This window comes from Sebastes fasciatus, chromosome 10 (assembly GCF_043250625.1).
Source record: "Sebastes fasciatus isolate fSebFas1 chromosome 10, fSebFas1.pri, whole genome shotgun sequence".
Classification (NCBI taxonomy): Eukaryota; Metazoa; Chordata; class Actinopteri; order Perciformes; family Sebastidae; genus Sebastes; species Sebastes fasciatus.
Window position 1 is genome coordinate 2,406,082 of NC_133804.1, and position 22,106 is coordinate 2,428,187.

The 22,106-nt window shown below is 42.6% G+C and overlaps 1 protein-coding gene across 3 annotated transcripts in view; it reads right to left on the bottom strand.

Moving 5' to 3' along the window:
• Positions 1 to 528: 528 nt before the first annotated feature.
• The window catches only part of myot (myotilin), a 52,580-nt gene continuing 31,002 nt past the window's right edge, over positions 529 to 22,106 (bottom strand). For 2 of the 3 annotated variants that reach the window (XM_074647720.1, XM_074647722.1), the window contains 9 exons: positions 18,043 to 19,034; positions 14,203 to 14,353; positions 13,533 to 13,634; positions 12,864 to 12,901; positions 9,691 to 9,829; positions 7,839 to 8,046; positions 7,496 to 7,661; positions 5,437 to 5,570; positions 529 to 3,167 (listed from right to left, as the gene is read on the bottom strand). In XM_074647720.1, the coding sequence (XP_074503821.1) occupies positions 3,025 to 3,167; positions 5,437 to 5,570; positions 7,496 to 7,661; positions 7,839 to 8,046; positions 9,691 to 9,829; positions 12,864 to 12,901; positions 13,533 to 13,634; positions 14,203 to 14,353; positions 18,043 to 19,034 (2,073 nt within the window). In that variant the 3' untranslated portion in view covers positions 529 to 3,024. The remainder of the gene's footprint in view (positions 3,168 to 5,436; positions 5,571 to 7,495; positions 7,662 to 7,838; positions 8,047 to 9,690; positions 9,830 to 12,863; positions 12,902 to 13,532; positions 13,635 to 14,202; positions 14,354 to 18,042; positions 19,035 to 22,106) is intronic. The other variant, XM_074647721.1, reaches the window with a different exon arrangement.

Sequence of the window (22,106 nt, forward strand, 5' to 3'; positions counted from 1 at the left end):
CAAAATATTACGAGAATAAAAGATGCAATATTGCAAGGATAAAGTCATAACTTAACGAGAAAAAAAGAAAATAGCATGTAAAATTACTACTTTATAATATTATGACTTTATTCTCATAATATTATGACTTTATTCATGAAATCTCAGATTTTTTTCTTTTCCTCAATGTGGCCCTAATACTCCGTCTTACTGTCGTACCATAGCCCTACAACAATGATAAATAACAATGAAAATGTAAACAAAAAACAGTTATTCATTTCCATTTTTGAAAATCCACAGTGAGCCAATGTGGAGGGAGCTGTAGGTTGCAGACCCCTGACCTAGGACCTAGGACCTAGGACCTGGTTTATCTTTTAGGTAAGAAAGACAAACAAAAGGAGACCTTTCAAAGATCAGCACTTTTGCTCATCGATGCGAGGGACAAGGCAGAGAGGACATATTAATACTGCACTATCTAGCCTTCTGAGATCTTTTAACACTAGACCACAGTGTTAAACTATTAAAAACATACACACCAGGAGGCAAAGCTAAGGTCACATAACTTTATTCCTCATTCATCCAGTGATATGTAGAACTTACACAACAAACAATACTGAAGGAGAATACACACACGACTACCTGCAGTTTCAAATCTCAACAGAAAGGGCCGAACTTACCAAAACGATTTTAATGCTTTAAGAAGCAAATCTAATGTTTAACCCTCTCTGATCCAAACATCATGACAAACTGAAAACATCCTTTATCTAGTTCTTCTTAGCGAAAGGCAGCTTATATGTTTAAATGCAGCCCAACTACGCTGCATTTGAAGCAGAAAAGGCAGTTTTCATCTTGAGACATCAATCTGTGATTTTACGGGCATTTTGAAAGGGACTCCTGCCGATGAGCAGACTGAACTGTGGCCATACAGGGTCAAATACTACATTTTCTGTTTGCATGCAGATCCAGCCAAAAATATCATTTTTTCTTCCTGGCTAGCAGTAACAATGAGCAGCTCCAAGGTAAGCAGGTGAACCCAGCCTCTTATTGATGGATCTTTCTATGTAAGGCTCTGGTCATAATGGAGAGTTTGGCAAATCTGGGCACAGGCTGATTTACTGATACCTATTTATCACCTGAACATACAGAAGGAGAAAGAAACAGATTTTTTTTCCCTCTTGAGTATACTGTTAAAAACATGTCTTATCTGCATTGCAGATGTGATCAAATGTAAACTTGAGTTAGTTCTGATGAGTGCAGATGAGGTTTTGTGCTCAGTGGGTATCAGAATGGCAGCCTGTTGCTCTTTGACCAACACTCGTTGATATGATACACCTCTGGTCGCAGGCCAAGAGAGGGGGCAACTTCAAGTCCCAACACTGATAACTATTAACTCCAGTTCAAATAAATAGCTTCATTCACATACACTGTATATTAGAAACCAACTTTAAAAACACATATTACACTGAATTTATACCACAGCAGAGAGTCTGAAGAGAGTGACCGATCTGAGCTTCCTCTTCAGTTAATGGAGCTTCATTCGGCTACGAGCTGGAGGACAGGAGAGCAGGTGCTGGATGAGAGAGAGCGACCAGCAGACATGTTGTCAGGATTAAAGTGGACTGTGGCTACTGGACTCCTATAGGTTGCTTCCTGTTTTCTAACCTAGGCCACGGAAGAGAGCGGGAAAACACTTTTCCCAGTGTCGAGTTCATAGATTTGTTTTAAGATGCCCCTTCCGGTGGACCACCATGGGACCTTATTTTGGAAAAAATATGAACAGTAGTCAACGGCGAGAGACAAATAATTTTTTAGCCCATTTTTAAATGCACCATGAATCACACACATGATGTTTGTCAATTTAAAACATAATTTTGCTAGTCAAGAAAGTCGCAGTTTGTTGTAGTATCATTTAGTTTTGTGTGAAACCGCTCAGTGAACTACATCTCTCGTCTCACACACTAAACGTCACTAACACGCTAACTGAGCTATGACAACGCACAGATGAAACCGTATCTCGCCTGATGTGTTTTATCCAGAAACTCCTGTTTTTTTTAGTTCATCCCAGTAGGAAACACACAGACATCGTAGCTTCAGAGAGAGAGAGACGTCACTTAGGCAACTTTTGGGTGTGTCGTCTTTCTAATTACGTATTTTCACAGTCTGATACCTCAACAGTTTTACAACAAACTGAGACTTTCTTGACAAAATGGACAAATGTGTGATTCACGGCGCAATTCAAACGGGATCAAAAAATTATCTGTCTCTCACCGTTGACCACTGTTCAGATTTTTCTTAAATAAGGTTCCCTGGTGGTCACCTCTCTATGGGGAAACTTGACTACAGGGGTATTTGTGTTGCAGTGTTGTAGTAGGCCTCTGGGTTAAAAGTGGCAGCAGGTCTGACTCCAGGTCTATTAATACCTAGACGCAGCATTTAGCTGAGAGCAGATGAAGAGAGGCTTATAGGCATGTATCAAACATCAGCTCTGCAGCCTTAAACAACAGACAGACAGACAGAGGACAGGCACAGTGGTGACAAACAGCAGCAGATGGACAGTATGAGGTGTCGTTATTTGAACTCTTCAAGGCACTTGACTGTGAAAACGTTTGTCTGGAAGCAGCTACAAAGTGCTTCTCATGTTTCGGGTTGTTGTTTCCTCAACATGTAATGGATGGAGGAAGGCTTGTTTTGAGCGTGTTAGCATGACGAGTTTCAACTTTTTTCAATTGAAGAAAAATACCATATTGCAGTTTATTTAAAAATGTTCCCTGTAAATGTACCTTAATCTTGAAAATGTATCAACTTAAATTGTTCAAGAAATTTGAAAGTAAACTGTGACGTTCATCGGCCTTTTATGTTTAATTGACCTGACCTGGATCGGCCTTTAAAAGTGTTCTGTGTCCTGGTCTGCTGCGATGCTGTTAATCTGGACCGGAGCATGATTTGTACCGCATCTGCCTCGAGGTGACAGATAATACAGGCTCCGGCCCAGCTTTACAGTTCTGAGATATGTGATGGTTATCTGACTGGGTTCAGTAGGGGGGTCTACAGCTCTTCACTCTCGTACAGCGGGGCGGTGTGCTGGGCCAGGCTCTCTACGGTCAGAGAGGGCACGTGGCTCAGAGAGGACAGCAGCTTCAACGTCTTCGAGCCAGGGGGCGCCGTCTTCATGGCCGGCGCCGTGCGAGCTGCGAGAGGCAGAGAAGAGGGGTGCAATGGATTCAAATGTACTTTTACACATCAATGATACATGTATGATGTTTTAACAATCAATGATACATGTATGATGTTTTATAGATCAATGATACATGTCTGATGTTTTACAGATCAGTGATACATGTATGATGTTTTCACTGTCACATTGTTTGACGAACACCAGTTTTAAACGTGAAGAAGTAACTGTAATTATTACAACTGTTAGTATTTTATTGCAGTATGACCCTACAGTTGCAGTTATGTAATGTCATTTAAAAACAATGTCTAATGCTGTGATCCACTACTTTATTATTTTAAATTTATAGCTAATTAAAAACTTCATGTGTAATGGCCTTTACGCAATGGAAGCGTTTGTTTTTGTGCGATTAGTTCCCACCTCAATATATTTTTATGAATTATTGTTTTTGTCATGAGTACTTTTACACAGAATGTGAACATTACGCATTGAAAATTAAGAGGCAGCATAATTGGGGGGGTTTTTCGGAACAATGTAAATCTCCTGAGCTTTCGTACCACTAATAAAAGGCACTTTGCGGAATGGGTTGAGTTGCTCCTGTATTTATGAAACAACAACACAGAGGCTCCGTAGTCCGAACCAAGACGGCAAACTCCTTTCAACCTTGACAAAGGCAGCGCAGACCAGAGTGAGAGTGGAGTTGTGATGCTCAGTAACCTCCCACCACAGGGTGAAAAAGACTTTTGTTTTTGTTTTGTTTGCTTATTGATATTAATAATAGGAATGACACTACTGGTGTCACTGCAACAGATTTTATTGGTGGATTACCGGCTAAACATTCCTTTCATGCCAGGTGTCTGAAAATAACTCTTCTGCCCTGTACTACATAGCACAGGACGGCATGGCACGGCTCAGAGCCAGATATGGAATCAACACTCATTTGTAGAGAAACAATGGGTCTCCATGGTTCACCTTCTGTTGTCAAACTCACAGAATGATTCACTAGTGATGTTAGAGTTTCATGCATCTGGGCCTGATGTGTTGTATGTGTGTACATGTCCTCTGGGGTGAGTCACTGTTCACAGTTAGACTATATGTTTGTCACTGCAAATCAGTTGTAGTAATTGTAATCAATCACAACGATTTACACTGCATCAAGACTCAAAATGTACAAATACTAGAACACAAATAACACACAGACCGAAGCAGTGTAGGCATGTTAAATAGAAAGAGCTCTGCCCCTTGCACTCACATCTGAATACTGACACACAGCTGTATGCCAACGTCAACTAGCTGTGTGCAAATATTCACAAAATTCAAACAGATCAATAGGATCTATTGGAAGTAGGGCTGGGCAAGATGGCGATATACAGTATGTTGTGAAAACGCTACAATCATTTTTATTGTATATATTTTTATATATCGTTTGTATTGCGATATAGACTAGGGCTATATTTATATCCTTTTTATCTATATTTTCACTTAATGCCGGGATCAGACTACACGATATTTTTGTCTTTGACTCGCCATAAACTCTTGCAGTGTCTCGGTCTGGCAAGACTACACGTATGACCACGACCAATCATGGCACGTCGTATTCCACGATCATTCAAAGGTTTATTGTTGACCCTTAAATGGGATCAAGAACAACAATTTCCTTACTAACTTATATCACTAACAGTTCTAGTTCTATTACTATGTTTACTATTACACTAACTATAGGTCTGTAGTGATTAAGTTGAAGACTTGAGATGAAACTCTTCCATACACTAGAAAACACCCTGTAAACACATTACATCTTGTATTGTTATGAGGTCCTGTTCAACTACTGCACAATGTCTGAGTCCTGGTTCAGATGAAGTGGTAAGGTATACAGTCCAGCTCATGTGAAACAGAGGGTCAGCCTTTGTCAGCCTCTCACTCAGCTCCCTCTCCACAGAGCAGATGGTGTGTTATGTGATCGAGCAGAAACCTAATAGCTGTGTTGTATTTTCCTCTCTCATCATACTTATCACTCGGACTCAGTGATTAATGCAGTATTCTTTAGGAAACAGGCCGACAGCTCGATGCCTCGTACGTTCATCAAGTTTCCGCTCGATCACATATCAGCATTTGTTTGACGTGTTCCAGGCTGGAGAGCTGGACTCACTGTAGCGTAGAGCGCACGGCGTTCTCCATCTGTTGTTTGATTTTACAGCCTAGGCTACTATGGGAACTAGATAACTGAGATGGGCCATTTAAAGCTCATTTGCATAGAAAGACGAACACACACGAGGTGGACTTACTGCCGACATCCAGCCTGGCGTTGCATGTGGACATTCCGGCTTCGTTGATGGCAGAGAGGGTGTACCAACCGGCATCAGACTTCATCACCCTCTCTAGCAACAAGCACTGGCGGCCTGAACCGTCCTGATACAGACTGTGGACAAACAAAGTTCAAATGTTTATATCTTCACTACACATGGTGACCAAAGCATCCTGATGCAGGCTGAGCATTCAAAAGAACAAATACACACACAATTTAAAAAAAATAACAGCACACACACATAAACTGAGAAATGAATTAGTGCATAATTGATTTCATATATTTCCCCATGAAAGTCAGCAGGAACTAGAGTCCGGGTAAACTGTGCATAGGTGCAGTTTTCTTTTCAAAATACAGTTGTGACCTGCCATCAGGAATCACCTACACAATGAGTTAATAATAGTCTTCATTCTCAAACATGTTTTAATACCATTAAAGCTCACTGTGCACATCACTTTTTTAAAACCACATTACCCTTTCATAGAGATTATTTTTCATGGCACACAGACCTATTTCTTCTGTTCTGATGTGTTTAAAAACATAAAAGAAAAAAATACAGTAAAGGAATGGAAATGTACAAATCTTGCGGCGCCACTGGCCCGTCAGTAAACCTGCAATAACAGACTTTTTGGCCACTCGGGGGCAGCAGAAACAAGTTGTGAACAACACATACAACATACATAAAACAATCACCTTTTAAGTTGATATGGGGGAATAGCTTATTTACACATCCAGCTATATGAAGCAACATTCATTTGGAGTTGCGTTTCAGCTGATCTGATTAACGCCAGTCCAATATTCACTCTGTTTTAGCTCTGTTTTTAACTCCAGAGGGATATTATCTGGCTCCTTAGCTGCTCCACTAAGTTGCACCACTATGTTGTGTCTGTCTGTCATTTGGTGCTGGGCAGGTAGTGGTCGTGTAGTGAGCAGCTTTTTAGAGATGCTTTTTTTTCACTGAAAACAACTGCCTGCTCAGGCTGGAAAAGATGCTGATGATAGTGGCGAGAGTGAATCAAACAGTACAGTAGCAGGCCGTAAAACCAGGACAATAACCTGAAATTGACTATACAGTAAAGTTCTGTAGATCTCTGGGGAACCGCAGAGTCAGGTGCTAATTTTCAGTGGGCTCATTACTTCGAGCAACCTCTATCTTTTTTTCTTTTTTTTGCATTTATTTGACAGTTAACAGAAACAAGGGGAGACACAGACGGGTATATGGCCTATTAAAGGAAATATTGAGTCAAACTTCTCAAGTCAATGTGAATATGATTCAAGAACAGGATTGAGGCAGAAAACAAAATGACTTGTTAGGTTTGGTATGTTTACCAAAATCCATACACATGTGCTGGCTTGGCCTGACTCGGTTTTGCTCGGCATATCAGCCCATCACGGCAGGAATTTGCTTCTCCATTACAACAGGGCTACCCGCTTGAGGGTGTGTGTAACCGTGGCTGTGACTAGTGGTCAAAGGAGTGGCTGTAAAACAGTGGATGAACACATTTCATTTCCTATATTCTTCACAATACAAGTCCCTTGTTATTTTTGCTGCTTGTACTCTTCCTCCCTACAGTATTAGTAGACTTGTTGTTATTGATGAATAGCCGCTAACAAAGCTCCGCTACTTTGGTGATATGTTTTATTTTGTTATTTAAAATCTTTTATTATGAAGCAGCAAAATCAGGAAATGTTGGGTTTTCATCAGCAGCAACACGACTCCTATACAGCTGAAAACCAAACCGTAAAATAAAGCAGACTCAGACATGGGTTCAGTCTCGCACCAGGGGGGGGGAAGAGGGGTTGTTGGCCGCGGTCGGCGAGACGTCACCGCGACCCGCTTGGAGGAAGGTGGGGGCGCCCCCATTCCGGAGATGGTCTATCTTGGGCGCGACTCGGCATGCTAAAACGACGCAAATCAAATGGCCAAAAGTGCCACAATGGAAAAGTGCCAAAAGAGTGTCCCTTCAGTATCGTCTATGGAGTTTAATGTGCAGCAGTGGAGTGCATTTAAAGAGTTTGGGTATAATAAGGTAACCCACCTCATTCTGTTCGGGTCAATGCGCAGCATGTCTTTATCTTTCTTCCAGTGGAGCTGTGGAGGAGGGGAAGCGTCCACTTTACACTCTAACCGAACAGTGTCGCCTTCTAGAGCTCTAGAGTTCGACATCTTCTGGACAAAGGTGGGAGGACGGAGAGCCTCTTGGGCTGCAGAGAGGAGGTTGCACAGCACAAGTGATTAAATTCTCTCCCACCCTGAAGAACTTTACAAAGCAGCACTGGTATAGATTAATAAATCAATCATGATCATTATTGATGAAGTTCTATTCAAATAATACAGCATTTCCAGCCCAAAAACAGGATGTACTGTCATGACATTTTTACCTATTACATCGAGCCTCATGGTAAATTTGCTCTCCCCTGCTCGGTTCCTGGCCACACACTCATAAACGCCGGCGTGGTGCACTGTGACGATCTCTATGATAAACGAGTGCATCCCTTTCTCACACACCAACATCTTATGGTAGTCGTCTGGACGAATGGCTTTACCGTCCAGGTACCAGCAGACGTCTGGTGTAGGGAGGCCTCCCACCTGGACAGAGAAAAGAGAGACATTGCTATTAGAGCGGTGTATTGGCAAGAATCTGCCGATACGATATGTATCATGAAACGGGTTACAATATATTGCGATTTTTTTATATCTAATTTTAGGAAAACTGTCATAGTAAAGAACACATTCTATACTGTATGATGAGTAAGGTTGACTTCTTTATGAATCAGAACAGAAACATTTGCCTTTATCAGTAAAACAATATCAATAAATAAAAGCAGGATTACTTAGGGAAACAAATTAAATAAATCAAAAAATGTAAACTGACAGTGTTACATATTTAATATTATATAAATAGTGTCTTGCCAAGTGTGCTCTAAGACTCGGTGTGGCTCTTGTACGCCGCGGGGTGCCGGTGTTGTGTCAAATACTGTTTCCCCCTCCCTAAAGCACCTGACACACCGAGCCGACGGTCGGCTGTCGGACAGTTTGGGACCGTCGGTGAGCGTCCGTCGGCCTAGTTTTTCGGTGTGTCCCTCACCGTCGGCTCTAGTCTGCCTGTGTCAGGCAGGCGCCGCCCGCCGGTGAGAGAAATCACTCTGATTGGCTGTTCAGCTTAAACGAATCAGTGCACAAGGAGAGAAACGGAAGTGAGGAAAACAAGCAAACGAGTAAAGCCAAGAGGAAAAACCCAGAAGGCTCTTCTCATTTTTCATCTTCATCTCATCTGATCATTCCAACACACAGATATTTTCACAACGACATGAACATCTGGAATGAAGCTAAGTGGTGAGTGAGAGTGGTGTGAAAATGGTCGCCAAACGCCGTTTCATTTCATGTACTTATCATAACAACGGCTTGTATATCCATAGTCCTCGGTCTTCTGGTTTCCCTTTTTGAATGACAAATACAGACTCCCACCGCCTGCTAGTGTGGAGAGTTATTACAGCTCAGGCAGGTGCAGAACGTACGTCGTAATGTAGTTGGCCGTTTGAGTGCAACGTGAGGCGATGCAAGTAGTGGCATTCGTCGCCACTCTGATGTCGGGTTGGTGTGTCTGGGCCTTAAAGCTGAACCAACTCTTATCCCTAACCCTAACCACCGAGGGGGGGGGCGCTATTATTTAAATAGGAGGGAAACACTATTCGACGGGAGAACAGACTTCAACATAACACCGGTCTAACTCTTTCGGATTCAGCCATCGGTGGCAACGTTACTAGCCAGCTAGGTTTGCTAATGCTAACGTACGGCCTTACACTACTTCCTGTGTCAGTTGACGTTGTTTATTTGGAGTGGAAGAGTCAAATGCCTGAAGATAGATTACAACGCTGCTATCTAGTGGCCGGGGGTTGAAACAACACAAAATGAACCACTGTCTGCCACAAATCTTTTTGTAATGTATACCATTGATAAAAAATCTAAGTGTTTTTGAGAATTGATACAGTCACAAAATATAATATCACGATACTCAAGTGCATTGATATTTTCTTTCACCTCTAGTTGCATTTGTATTCCTTCTTTATTTACCTTTACCTGACCGCACCATTATTGCATCGATTGTTTGGTATTGTTTCTATGAGGGATCCCCTGACCTTGTAGTGATACGCACTTGAGTGTATTAATAAACTTGAAAACGTGAAGCCCTTGGTGTTAATGCGTGCACGTGTGTGTGATTGAGTGATTCACCTTGAAGTCAATCCTACAGAAGCGCCCCTCCTCTACAGTGAGGTCTGAAGGGATCTGCAGGAAGCGAGGAGCGTAACATTTCTCCTGGATAGCTGAGCCCTCATTTCCCCTCTCATCTGTCCCTGTGTGGCGCCTCCCCCTGCATGGAGAGAGGGATTATTTATCACAACCTCACTTTACCTCACCTTCAATGACTGGATTTACAGACTACTAGTGACAGCACACACACACAAACAAGCAACCACATGAATGCTGATTCCTGTTCTGTCTCTGTCCTCTGACAGCATGGCTACTGAATGAGGGACTTAAGTCAGACAGTTGTAGTTATAAGACACTAGAAACATTTATGGCACGGGCTAAAATTAGGGATGAATAAATACTTTCCTGGAAACTGTCAAGTATAAAATCCTCCTATTTCTACTTCAAATCCCATTCAAATAGTGTCATATTCAGAATGGTTAATTCCTTGCCTGGGTTTTATTTCAACCGGTGGTTCCTACTACAGTGCAAACATCGGGACAAGTCATTTAGCTTGGCTTTAATATTCACATTCATATTGGGGCGCAAAATCAAAATGACATATTTTTCCTCTTACCTCTTGTGCTATTTATCAATCTAGATGTGTTTTGGTGTGAGTTGCCAAGTGTTGGAGATATCGGCCGTAGAGATGTCTGCCTTCTCTCTAATATGATGGAACTAGACGGCGCTCGGCTTGTGCTGCTCGAAGCGCAAACAAAATACATTTGATAAAACTCAACAGCAATGTCTCTTTCTAGAACTATGTTCTTTCTACCGAACTACACAGGCCAACCGTATCAATGCACGGAAGGAGGAGTTCATCTATACTCGATACTGCTAGCTCACCTAGCACCACTGAGCTAGCTAACGTTACAGCTCAGCCGAGGAGGAAGTCATTAATGTTTACATCCCTCACTATCACGAGCACAAGCCTCTCGACCGTGAGTAGATGCACGCTTCCTTCTGCGCAGGGATATGGTTGGGGGGTGTAGTTCCATTATATTGGAGAGAAAGCAGATACACCGATATCTCCAACATTCGCCACCTTACACCAAAACAATCTAGATAGATAAATAGCACTACAGGTAAGAGGAAAAATATGTGCTTTTATTTTGGGGTGAACTGTCCCTTTAAATCTTGGTTCTTCTTGGTGCAACAATCTGCCATTGGGATGGAGTGAATACAATTCACTTTGATACAACGAGAGGTGGCTAGTAACTTTTTGGAGTAAAATGTACTTGTCAGAGAAGTTTAAATGCAGCATACTTTGTACTTTGTAATTTTTAGAGAAAATCATTACTCTTATTCCGTTACATTTGGATGCATTCATTGTGCTACTTTTATTTATTTGATGAATTCATGATCCGTTAAGAGGCAGGCATGTTATGGCTTTCAAGTAGCAGCTAATATTTACAGATGAATTAACAGCGCACAGTGCAGTGGGCTCGGTTTATGAACGCTGGTCTGAAGAAGTTTAATGATATACACACACACAGTATATCATGCTTCTAAATTACTACTACTTTTGCTTTCTTTTGTAATGTAAATATTCAAGCTAACGGCATGTGAGTGGTATTCATTGAACTCGTAATGCTTTGTGTAGCCTGATGAAGACAGACAGAAGAGTAGAGACCAGATTATGCACACGAAAAAAAGACAAACTGCTTTTATTTCATGTGGACATGGCTGATAAAACGTTTCAACCACAGATAGTCTTCCTCAGGTCAAAGTGAAGAAGTGAACACACCTGTATTTAATAGGCAATTCATGATGAAACATCCCATCATTATCTCCCAATTAGCCTAAATGAGTCAGCTGATATGAGACATCTTCACATTTGCTGATTTATTTGCCAAATCATAATATAAGAGACAACAAGCAAATAATGTCATTTTAAAAAGATCTTTAATTATTGGTGAACTTAATAGAGTAGCCTATAATATTAATATCATATTTTGTGATCACACTTGAGAGATACAGACTGGTGATATTGTCTGGTGTATATGCGGCAGGTTATCTTATTAGGAGATGACGACTTGTCATTTCAGCACAAATAAATACAGGTGTTCACTTCTTTAGCTTTACCTGAGGAAGACCATCTGTGGTTGAAATAATGCAGTCATATCCACATCAAATAAAAGACAGTGGTGTGCCAGTGGTTTTCATTATCATTTAACTTCTTGAGTTACTCACTACTCAAGTAACGCTTTCAGTAAATACTTTTACTTCTTATGTAATACTTACTCAAGTAGTTAACTTGATAACTACTTTTACTTCTACTTGAGTACTTTTTCTTGCAAAGTAATAGTACTTTTACTTGAGTACAGTTTTTGGCTAATCTACCCACCACTGGATACAACACAGTTTCCTCAGTTTCAAGAACTCCGGAAAACTTGAAAAACATATCTGGGAAATAAGTACGTAATCACTATCTCATCTAGGGATGCACCGATACCCATACCAGTATCGGGTATCGGGTCTGATACTGTGCTCATGTACTCGTACTCGCAAAATGGCACAGATACCACTTTATGGTGGTGCGCCCGACCCCGCTGGGCCGGGATCCCACAAAGTGAGTGCGCGCACCGGCCCTCAGTTTCATTGCGCCACAGGGTTTTGCTTGCACCATCTGACTCGCAGGTGCGTTAGACTACTTGGTCCGTGTTTCAAGATGGGTCGGGTGGGTTTCCGACATCGCCGCAGACCCCTGGCGCCTTTTACGTGGGCCGAGCCCGAATCTGGCAGCACGACGCGGTTGGGGCGCACTGAGGACAGTCTTCCCCGGTCGACAGTCGCACCAGGAGCAGGGGGCCGTCCCCGGCGGGGAGAGAGGGCGCAGAGTCTTTTGCCCACGGTGCGGCGAGGTCCGGGCGGGGAGCGCTGTAAAGCGGCACACTGCCTCGTATGCGGGACTCCCTAGCCTGCCGTGTGTCGCTCACACCCTCCAGCTGGCTGTTAACAAGGGTCTTTTGGCACAGAGAAGTACTCGTATCGGTACTCGGTATCGGTGAGTACCCAAATGTAAGTACTTGTACTCGTACTCGGTCTGAAAAAAAGTAGTATCGGTGCATCCCTAATCTCATCATAGTGGAAGATTTTTTCACATGATATCACACATACATGAGCAATATAAATAAATGAATAATTTCTATTACCATAGTCCACCCGTGTGTCTTCCTTCTGGTGAATCTGGCTGCAACAGAAAACAGACCAATTTAAGAGGTAATCACAGGTTTGAACTTTGAAAATGAACTGTTTTGGTTTGACAAAATGCCAGGAGGGTAACTGTGCGTGTATGTGTGTGTGTATTCTGACAATAGTCCTGTTGTCACCAGTGAAAGGGGCTCACTCTCAGAAAGCAGGCAAGAAATAGCCGCTGACAAAATGTGCCTCTGTGTGTTGGTGTTGTGTGTGAAGGAGAGAGAAAATAGATGGTGCAAAGCCCTGTGAGCGGCCGAGGCTTTTTGACGGAACAATCCTGCACACAAACACATACACACACAACTGGTCAAAATGACAGCATGAGGCAGCTCACTGGGGCTGCTTTGAGTTCGGGGAGCCTGTCAGGAGGCTCTGAGAGGGAAACTGGCTCTCTGTGCAGCCATTCAAACCCAAATGACTGTAATAATGTGTGTAATTACTTTATAGCAACATGAAAGCTAATGGGCTTCGGACCAGAGCCAACATAAATGTTTGTGCAGCACAGTCAGCACTGCAACACACAGCAGTACAGTCTGAAACACACTGCTAGAAATGTTGAGATTGGAGGATTTGGTTATAGTAATTACGATGTCCACTCACTAAATAAAAATGTGTTGTCGTACCTGGTCGAGTTGTGAGTCTGAGAGACTGTCTTGGTCAAACATGTAGTTGGCGTTGTCTGGACCCAGCAGCCTACGAGCCATACGCTCCTCATAGGACAGTTTCTGTTTGAAAATGAAGCTTTATACTGTTAAATTGTAATTTTTCACGCAAATAGAAAGCGTGCTGTGATGTGTTTTTGGTAACCTATTGCAATTCTGTATTCTTTCACGTTCAAACAGGCACACACTATTTTTTAATTGTTGCAGGGACAGCGCACCATTAAAATCAACTGCACCAGAGTTAGCTAGAAGCTAATTTGCATCTGTTGGCAGGTAGACAGAAAAAACAACCACATGACAATAAATACACAAAAAACAACACAATACACAAAAGGCAATCAGTGTGCGATAATAAATGTATAATAACACTGTATAAGTGTGAATGGGCTGGAGCATGAGTGTCCGTGGGTTGTTGTTTTATGATTCTTGCTCTTACAACACACTTTGCAGGACACACACACACACACACACACACACACACACACACACACACACACACACACACACACACACACACACACACACACACACACACACACACACACACACACACACACACACACACACACACACACACACACACACACACACACACACACACACACACACACACACACACACACACACACACCTGGCTGTTACTCCTCCTGGCCTCCTTTGAACGCAGCTTCTTCTCCAGATCCTGGATGAGGGCGTCTTTGGAGCCCTGGATGTCGTCATCTGTGGAGCGAGAGGAAGAAGGCCGAGGAGCTACAGACTTCTTCAGAATGGGCTTGGGAAGGCTGGGGATAGAGAGAGAGAGATAAAAGGAACAGACATTAACTAGTGCACAAGAAGGAAGCAAAGATGAAAAAGACATTAAAGGCACCAAAGAACAATAATGCTGCAACAGACTTGTATCCAACACTCCTGGAAATAAATTGGCTTTAGCTGACTAGTGGAAATGTGCTTTGACCTATATAGGTTACCTCATTTATGAAAGAAAGCACAAACATCTGTGTTGGACATGTTTTACTAATAGCTAAGATAAGATATACTTTTATTGTCCCCGTGGGGACTTTTGCTATTTAAAGGTCCAGTTTGTAAGATCTGGCGACATCTAGCGGTGAGGTTGCAGTTTTTGGCTAATTCTAAGGTAACGAAAACACATCTCTTATTTTCAGGTGATTATACACTAAAGAAAAAATACTTATTAATATTGTATTCCATTTCTACTAATAGATCCCCCTAATTGTTACACACTGTTCCTTTAAATGCATTGAATGCAGAGACTGCAAAGAAGTGATTGCCACACCTGCTCCATGCTTTTATACAACAGAGTTCCCATCATGGATTAGATGTAAAACACCATGGATGGTCCATAAACATAACTAAGTCAAAGTTGCTCTGTGATTGTTTTTGGCTTCCTGAGATGAAAAACAGTCTGAGATTGTTTTATGCTTCTTTGAAGGTTCTTCTCAATCATCCAGCTGTTATGCAATCTGCAGAAAAATGAATTCATATAACTGGATTACAGTTTTAAACATTTCACCATTCATCTGAAACACTTCAATGAGGGATGGTATGTATTCACCAGTATTACTGTAAAACAAGTTGCTCTGATGTCCTCTGATGAGGATAAAAATGTCAAAAATGACAAAATGATGTATTTATATTATTTTCCACATTCACTGAGTTAATCTTTTAAATAGCATCAGTCCAGATTATAAATACCAAATATGTATTCATTTTCAGAATTTTAACCCTTTAAATGCCAGTTTGTTTACATAATATTGCTGTTGTTTTTTATGACCCTCCCCCCCCAAAAAAGTAAAATAGCATGTGAAAACATATTTGTCCTCACGGGTCTGAGTGTCCGTATTTTGGCACACACCCTTGCCGAAATTTATGCCAAATGCATTAACACAGCCAAAATGATCAAAATATTTAAAATTAAAGAGCCAAAGAATGTCCCTGGTGATGCTAAATCATTGGATAAACTCTCTTGAAAAGAGAAGGCACAACTTGTTTACAGTTTCACATACACATGAATATGCTTAAATATTAGGGCCGTCAAAGTTGACACGATAATAACACGTTCAGGCAAATTTGAACACCACTAACTTCTTTAACACATTAACACAACTTGAGATTTTTACGTTGTAGCGGGCTCAGGTTTAAAGCCAGAGATAAGATACTGGTATCATATGAAAATAAAAAACCTAAAGAATCCATCCAAACTGTCATGGCCATCTTCAAAGGGGTCCCTTGACCTCTGACCTCCAGATATGTGAATGTAAATGGGTTCTATGGGTACCCACGAGTCTCCCCTTTACAGACATGCCCACTTTATGATAATCACATGCAGTTTGGGGCAAGTCATAGTCAAGTCAGTACACTGACACACTGACAGCTGTTGTTGCCTGTTGGGCTGCAGTTTGCCATGTTATGATCTTAGCATATTGTTTTATGCTAAATGCAGTACCTGTGAGGGTTTCTGGACAATATCTGTCATTGTTTTGTGTTGTTAATTGATTTCCAATAATAAATATATACATACATTTGCATTAAGCAGCATATTTGTCCACTCCCATGTTGATAAGAGGATTAAATACTTAACAAATCTCCCTTTAAGGTACATTTTCAACAGATATAAAATGTGTAATTAATTTGCAATTAATAACGATTAATCATGGACAATCATGCGATTAACCGCACTTAAATATTTGAATCAATTGACAGCCCTAATAAATATATACAGACGTAGGCAAAATTGTTGGTACTCTTCCGTTAAAGAAAGAAAAACCCACAAAGGTCACTGAAATAACTTGAAACTGAGAAAAGTAATAATAAATAAAAATTTATTGAAAATTAACTAATGAAAATGAGACATTGCTTTTGAATTTTGGTTCAACAGAATCATTTTAAAAAACAAACTAATGAAACTGGCCTGGACAAAAATGATGGTACTCTTAACTTAATATTTAGTTGCACAACCTTTTGAGGCAATCACTGCAATCAAGTGATTTCTGTAACTCTCAATGAGACTTCTGCACCTGTTGACAGGTATGTTGGCCCACTCCTCTTGAGCAAACTGCTCTAGCTGTCTCAGGTTTGAAGGGTGCCTTCTCCAGATTGCATGTTTCAGCTCCTTCCACAGATGTTCAATAGGATTTAGATCAGGGCTCATAGAAGGCCACTTCAGAACAGTCCAATGTTTTGTTCTTAGCCATTCTTGGGTGTTTTTAGCTGTGTGTTTTGGGTCATTATCCTGTTGGAGGACCCATGACCTGCGACAGAGACCAAGCTTTCTGACACTGGGCAGCACATTTTGCTCCAGAATGCCTTGATAGTCTTGAGATTTCATTGTACCCGGCACAGATTCAAGACACCCTGTGCCAGATGCAGCAAAGCAGCCCCAGAACATAACCGAGCCTCCTCCATGTTTCACTGTAGGTACAGTGTTCTTTTCTTTGTATGCTTCATTTTTGCGTCTGTAAACATAGAGCTGATTTGACTTGCCAAAAAGCTCCAGTTTTGTCTCATCTGTCCAAAGGACATTCTCCCAGAAGCTTTGTGGCTTGTCAATATGCATTTTGGCAAATTCCAGTCTCACTTTTTTATGATTTGCTTTCAACAGTGGTGTCCTCCTCGGTCGTCTTCCATTAAGTCCACTTTGGTTCAAACAGCGACGGATGGTGCGATCTGACACTGATGTACCTTGACCTTGGAGTTCACCTCTAATCTCTTTGGAAGTTGTTCTGGGCTCTTTGGTTACCATTCGTATTATCCGTCTCTTCAATTTGTCATCAATTTTCCTCTTGCGGCCACATCCAGGGAGGTTGGCTACAGTCCCGTGGACCTTAAACTTCTGAATAATATGTGCAACTGTAGTCACAGGAACATCCAAGCTGCTTGGAGATGGTCCTATAGCCTTTACCTTTAACATGAAGGTCTATAATGTTCTTTCTGATCTCCTGAGACAACTCTCTCCTTAGCTTTCTGTGGTCCATGTTCAGTGTGGTACACACCATGATACCAAACAGCACAGTGACTACTTTTCACCCTTTAAATAGGCAGACTGGCTGATTACAAGTTTGAAGACACCTGTGATGCTAATTACAGGACACACCTTAGTTTAATATGTCCCTATGTTCACATTATTTTACATCTTTTCTAGGGCTACCATCATTTTTGTCTAGGCCAGTTTCATCAGTTTGTTTTTTAAAATGATTCTGTTGAACCACAATTCAAAAGCAACAGCTGATTTTCATTAGTTAATTTTCAGTAAATTTTTATTTATTATTACTTTTGTCAGTTTCAAGTTATTTCAGTGACCATTGTGGGGTTTTCTTTCTTTAACGGAAGAGTACCAACAATTTTGCTTACGTCTGTACATTTTGCTCCTCAAAGCAATGCTTTTTTTTAAGTGTGGGAAACTTCCAAGTGTAACATGTATCTGCATGTCAAATAGATGTATTCTTTGACTCACATGCTTGGCGGTCCCTTGTAGCTGGCAGGCAAGGAGACCACAGCAGGCGGTACTCTGTTCTGACCGTTGGGAGTAATGGGCTGTGAGAGAGAGGAGGAGGAGGAGGGAGAGAGAGGGGAGCAAGGGAGTGACACTGGAAGACGCTGCTGAGGGAGGGAGGAAGGAGAGGAGGAGGCCCTCATGGGGAGGAGGGGACTGGAGGGGGCGAGTGGGGAGCGGGAGGGGGAGGTGGAGGGGTGGGAGAGGTTGGAGTTGGGAGACAGCTTGGAGGAGGAAAAAGGGGAGAAGGCGGACGGGGAGGGCAGCACAGAGCAGAGGTAGGCAGCAGGTGCTGACATGGTGTCCTGATTGGCCGGCAGGGTGGCGCTACCAAGACCGGTGGCGCTGGGGATGCTGGGGGTGAGGGTGATGGTGGAACGCATGGTGGTGCGGGGGAGAGAGGATAGGGGGCCAGGGAATGGGGAGGTGGGGGTGGTGGTGGTGGTGGCAGAGGGACTGAGCAACGGGGCAGTGGAGGAATGAGGAGGGGCAGCAGAGGAGGAGGAGGCCGAGGTGGAGATCGGAGAGCTGAGACATGATGAGGAGGGAGAGGACTTGCTTGTGCCGTTGGCCTGGGTCTGGGTCTGGATCTGGGTCTGGATCTGGGCTTGGCTCTGACTGAGGCTTAGTGACTGAAACTGAGACTGGGTCTGTGACAAGGACTTGGACACTGACTGAGTTTGAGAAAAAGACTGACTTTGTGTCATTTTAGCTTGACTCTGTGTCTCCGTAGCATTTGGACTATTTGGGTAACTGTTGAGGTTCTGTTGGGAGTTGGTTTGGTTCTCCTGGGCCTCTTTCAGAACGCTTTCATAGCTAGGTGCCTGAAAGGCCGGCTGTGATTGGATGAAATGCCTCGGTCGCTCATAGTTAAAGGCGCTGGGAGGGAAGACGCTGGGAGTGAAGGTAGGCAGGTCTGACAGGTTCATGTTGTTACCTCCTGACTGAGAGGACTGGAAGGGAAAAGACACAAACAGATTAAAAAAAAATGAATAAAAAGTGGGATTCTACCATGTCTGAGTCAAACACCGTGTCCTAACTTGACGCGAGCATTTGACTATCGTGCTGCATCGCGTGGAACCGGGCTCTCTCTGTCCACACTGAATACGTTAAATATGCACTTCTGGAGAGAGCTAGAAAACATTACTGGGGAGAGGGATGTGTGGAACTCCCTGCTAAGCCTGTTGCCCCCCGAAACCCAGCCCCAGATAAGCGGAAGAAAATGGATGAATGGAGATGCACTTCTGTTCTGTCATGTAAACAAACCACGTACATATCAGCCGTGTGCTCCAGATCAGACTGGAGACGTAACCATTTAAAAGATGGGTTAGTAGTGTAGGGACCTCACGAGACAAAGAGCCTTGGCCTACATGGGAAACCAGAAGCCTGATCACAGCAGGGGTCCCAACGGCCAAGCTCTGAAAATCTCTCACCTACATGCGAGATTTCATGTTGAATCCAAAACAAGGACTCCCATTGGATGAGGCTAACAGGAAATGTGGGGTCTTTCCAGTGAAACGCCCACTATTCTCACAGGAGATATAGGCACGCTCACCTGAATCTCATCCCCTTTCCACTGCGACTCACGTTGCTCCAGGAGGTACCCAACGCTGCGGCGTTCACCTAAAGCCTGGAGCACACAGCGCGCATCATGCTCGCGTGACGGCAACGTCGCGTGTTGTTTTTTATTTCGGCGTCCATGTTAACAGGTTAAAGTGGACACACTGCCCGCATGAGACGCACGTCAGACGCGCGTCAGACGCACGTCAGATGTGCGTCTATTTTATAGAATAGAAGGCTCGCCTATTTTTCACGCTTGCCGCTTACCTCTCGGCTGCGTCTCCCACCAGCAACAGACAGTGAAGGTGATCTATTGACAGTATATGAACATCATACCAGCAAGATTACTACAGTTTCCATGTCTACACATCTGTAGAATATGTCACTGACCATCAATATTTTACACTTCCTATCTAGATTTCAAAATAAAAGTCCTCTAGCGTTTTTAGTGCACAGAATCATTCATTCATTAACACAATGCTTTTATTCTGAAATACTCTAAATAAAGCAGTTTTCTGCTTGCAGGTTTCCATCAAGTTAATATAGTACAGGCTTTTAATTATGTAAACACTGTAGTAGTCATAGCAGAAACCCTACATATGCTATACATATAATAGACTGGGTTAATAGGTTATAAGAACATCAGGTGATAGTTGGCAGTATTTTTCCGATGCGCTCTCTCTCTCTCAACAAACACCACGTAACTTTATTGTTCTTTCTTTTAGAGGTGTTATTTAATTTTTTTAAAGATATTTAATACTAATTTTCGTTTTCTAAAGGTTAACAAATAACGAAACTGTTTATTTTGCTTTGTTTTATAATAATAAAAAAAAACACTTTACTTATATTTATCATTCTGAAATACTTCAGGTGTTTTTCTCCATCAAGGCGCAGTTCAGCAACAAGGTGGTGAAAAGCTCCAAGTTGCCTGAGATGTCGGAACATCAGCATTTATAATGTAAATTGCTGTCCCGCCCCAGATGTAAATTAAGTCGTTTTCGATAAAAGCCGCAACCTGGAATGCTGTAGAACAGGAACCCGAAACCCCCTGGAAATGTTGTTTAAAACTGTGCCAGTCAAAGTGAAGAGGGATTGCTGTAGGCTCTCTCTTACTACTAATGTATTTATTTATTTTTTTGTATTAATATATAGCCCACAGAAATCCCTCTTCACTGTCAATGAAGAGGGATTTATATATATATAAATCCCTCTTCACTGACAGAAAAGAGGGATTTATATGGGCTATATATTAATATTTATGTATGAATTTATTTGCTTGTTTTTAATAATATTTACAAATTACCACACAGTTCTTACCCTTTTTTGTCTTAAATAAATATAAATCACATTTATTATGAAGTTAAATGGCCATTAAAAGGCAAACTCTATGTAGAAAGAAAGGGCTGTCAGCAACAGCAAAAACACAGCTGACAGGTAGCTCCGGGACGCTCCCGAGACGTGGGTAACTCGCGTCTAGTGTGAACACCCTAGGTGGGCATGACGCGGCCACGACGTGACGCTGCCGTCACGCGAGCATGATGCGCGCTGTGTGGCCCCGGCGTAAGACCGAGCCACATTTTCTGACCTCGCTGGACGAGTTAAGATAGTGTTGTGTCCATCAGACTTGGATCCACATCCCTGCAGAAGGAAGACTACAGCCCGGCTTCACCAAGGAAGCCGAGGACAACCGTTCTTCATCAAAGGAAACGAGCGCACCGCCTTTTCCTTCATTTCTGGCTGCTTTCCCCTCTGCTGCCACACGGAGGTCCAGCCTGCCGTTCATCAGCTGACGAGCTCCATAACGGCCCGTTATTGTCCGAGCCAGCGCGACGCCGCCGGACCAATTAACGACGATATACTCCACTATCGCTCCGAAGAAGCGATTCAAGTAAGAGGCTTGTGTCTGGGCAGAGACTAGTGAAATTGTATATTCCAATAAGTTAATAACTATTGTTGATTTATACTAAACGTACGGACCGCCGAGTCCGTCTGTTTGTTTTGTTTATTTAACTTGTTTTGCTTTGCTTGTTTATTTTGCTTTGTTTACTGTTGCTGACTGTCTGATTACTGTGTGCTCCTTGTGTTAGCTCCTGCTAAACGTGAAGATCTGTAGCTGTAGTTTATTATTAAAAGACCAGTGCACGGCTGACTAACGTGAGTTTGCCTGCCGAGCATCTGAGTAATAATAACCCAGCTAGTACATCTCTCGTGCGGCAGTTAGGATTCCTGCTGCTGCGGTGGTTACTGTTTTGACTGTGATACTGTTTTAAGGCGCCCCCGCCTTTCTTTCCCTCCACTTCTACCACATACAAACAAACACTTTGCCGACACGCGGGATCCCCGTCCCGTTCGTACGCAGTCGGTAATTTCCGTGGCGCTACCGCCACCAGAGCAACTCCTCCCTTGTGACGGTGACGCCGCCTCGGGGTTTCCCTTGCTCCTCCCACACACGCACACACGTAGAT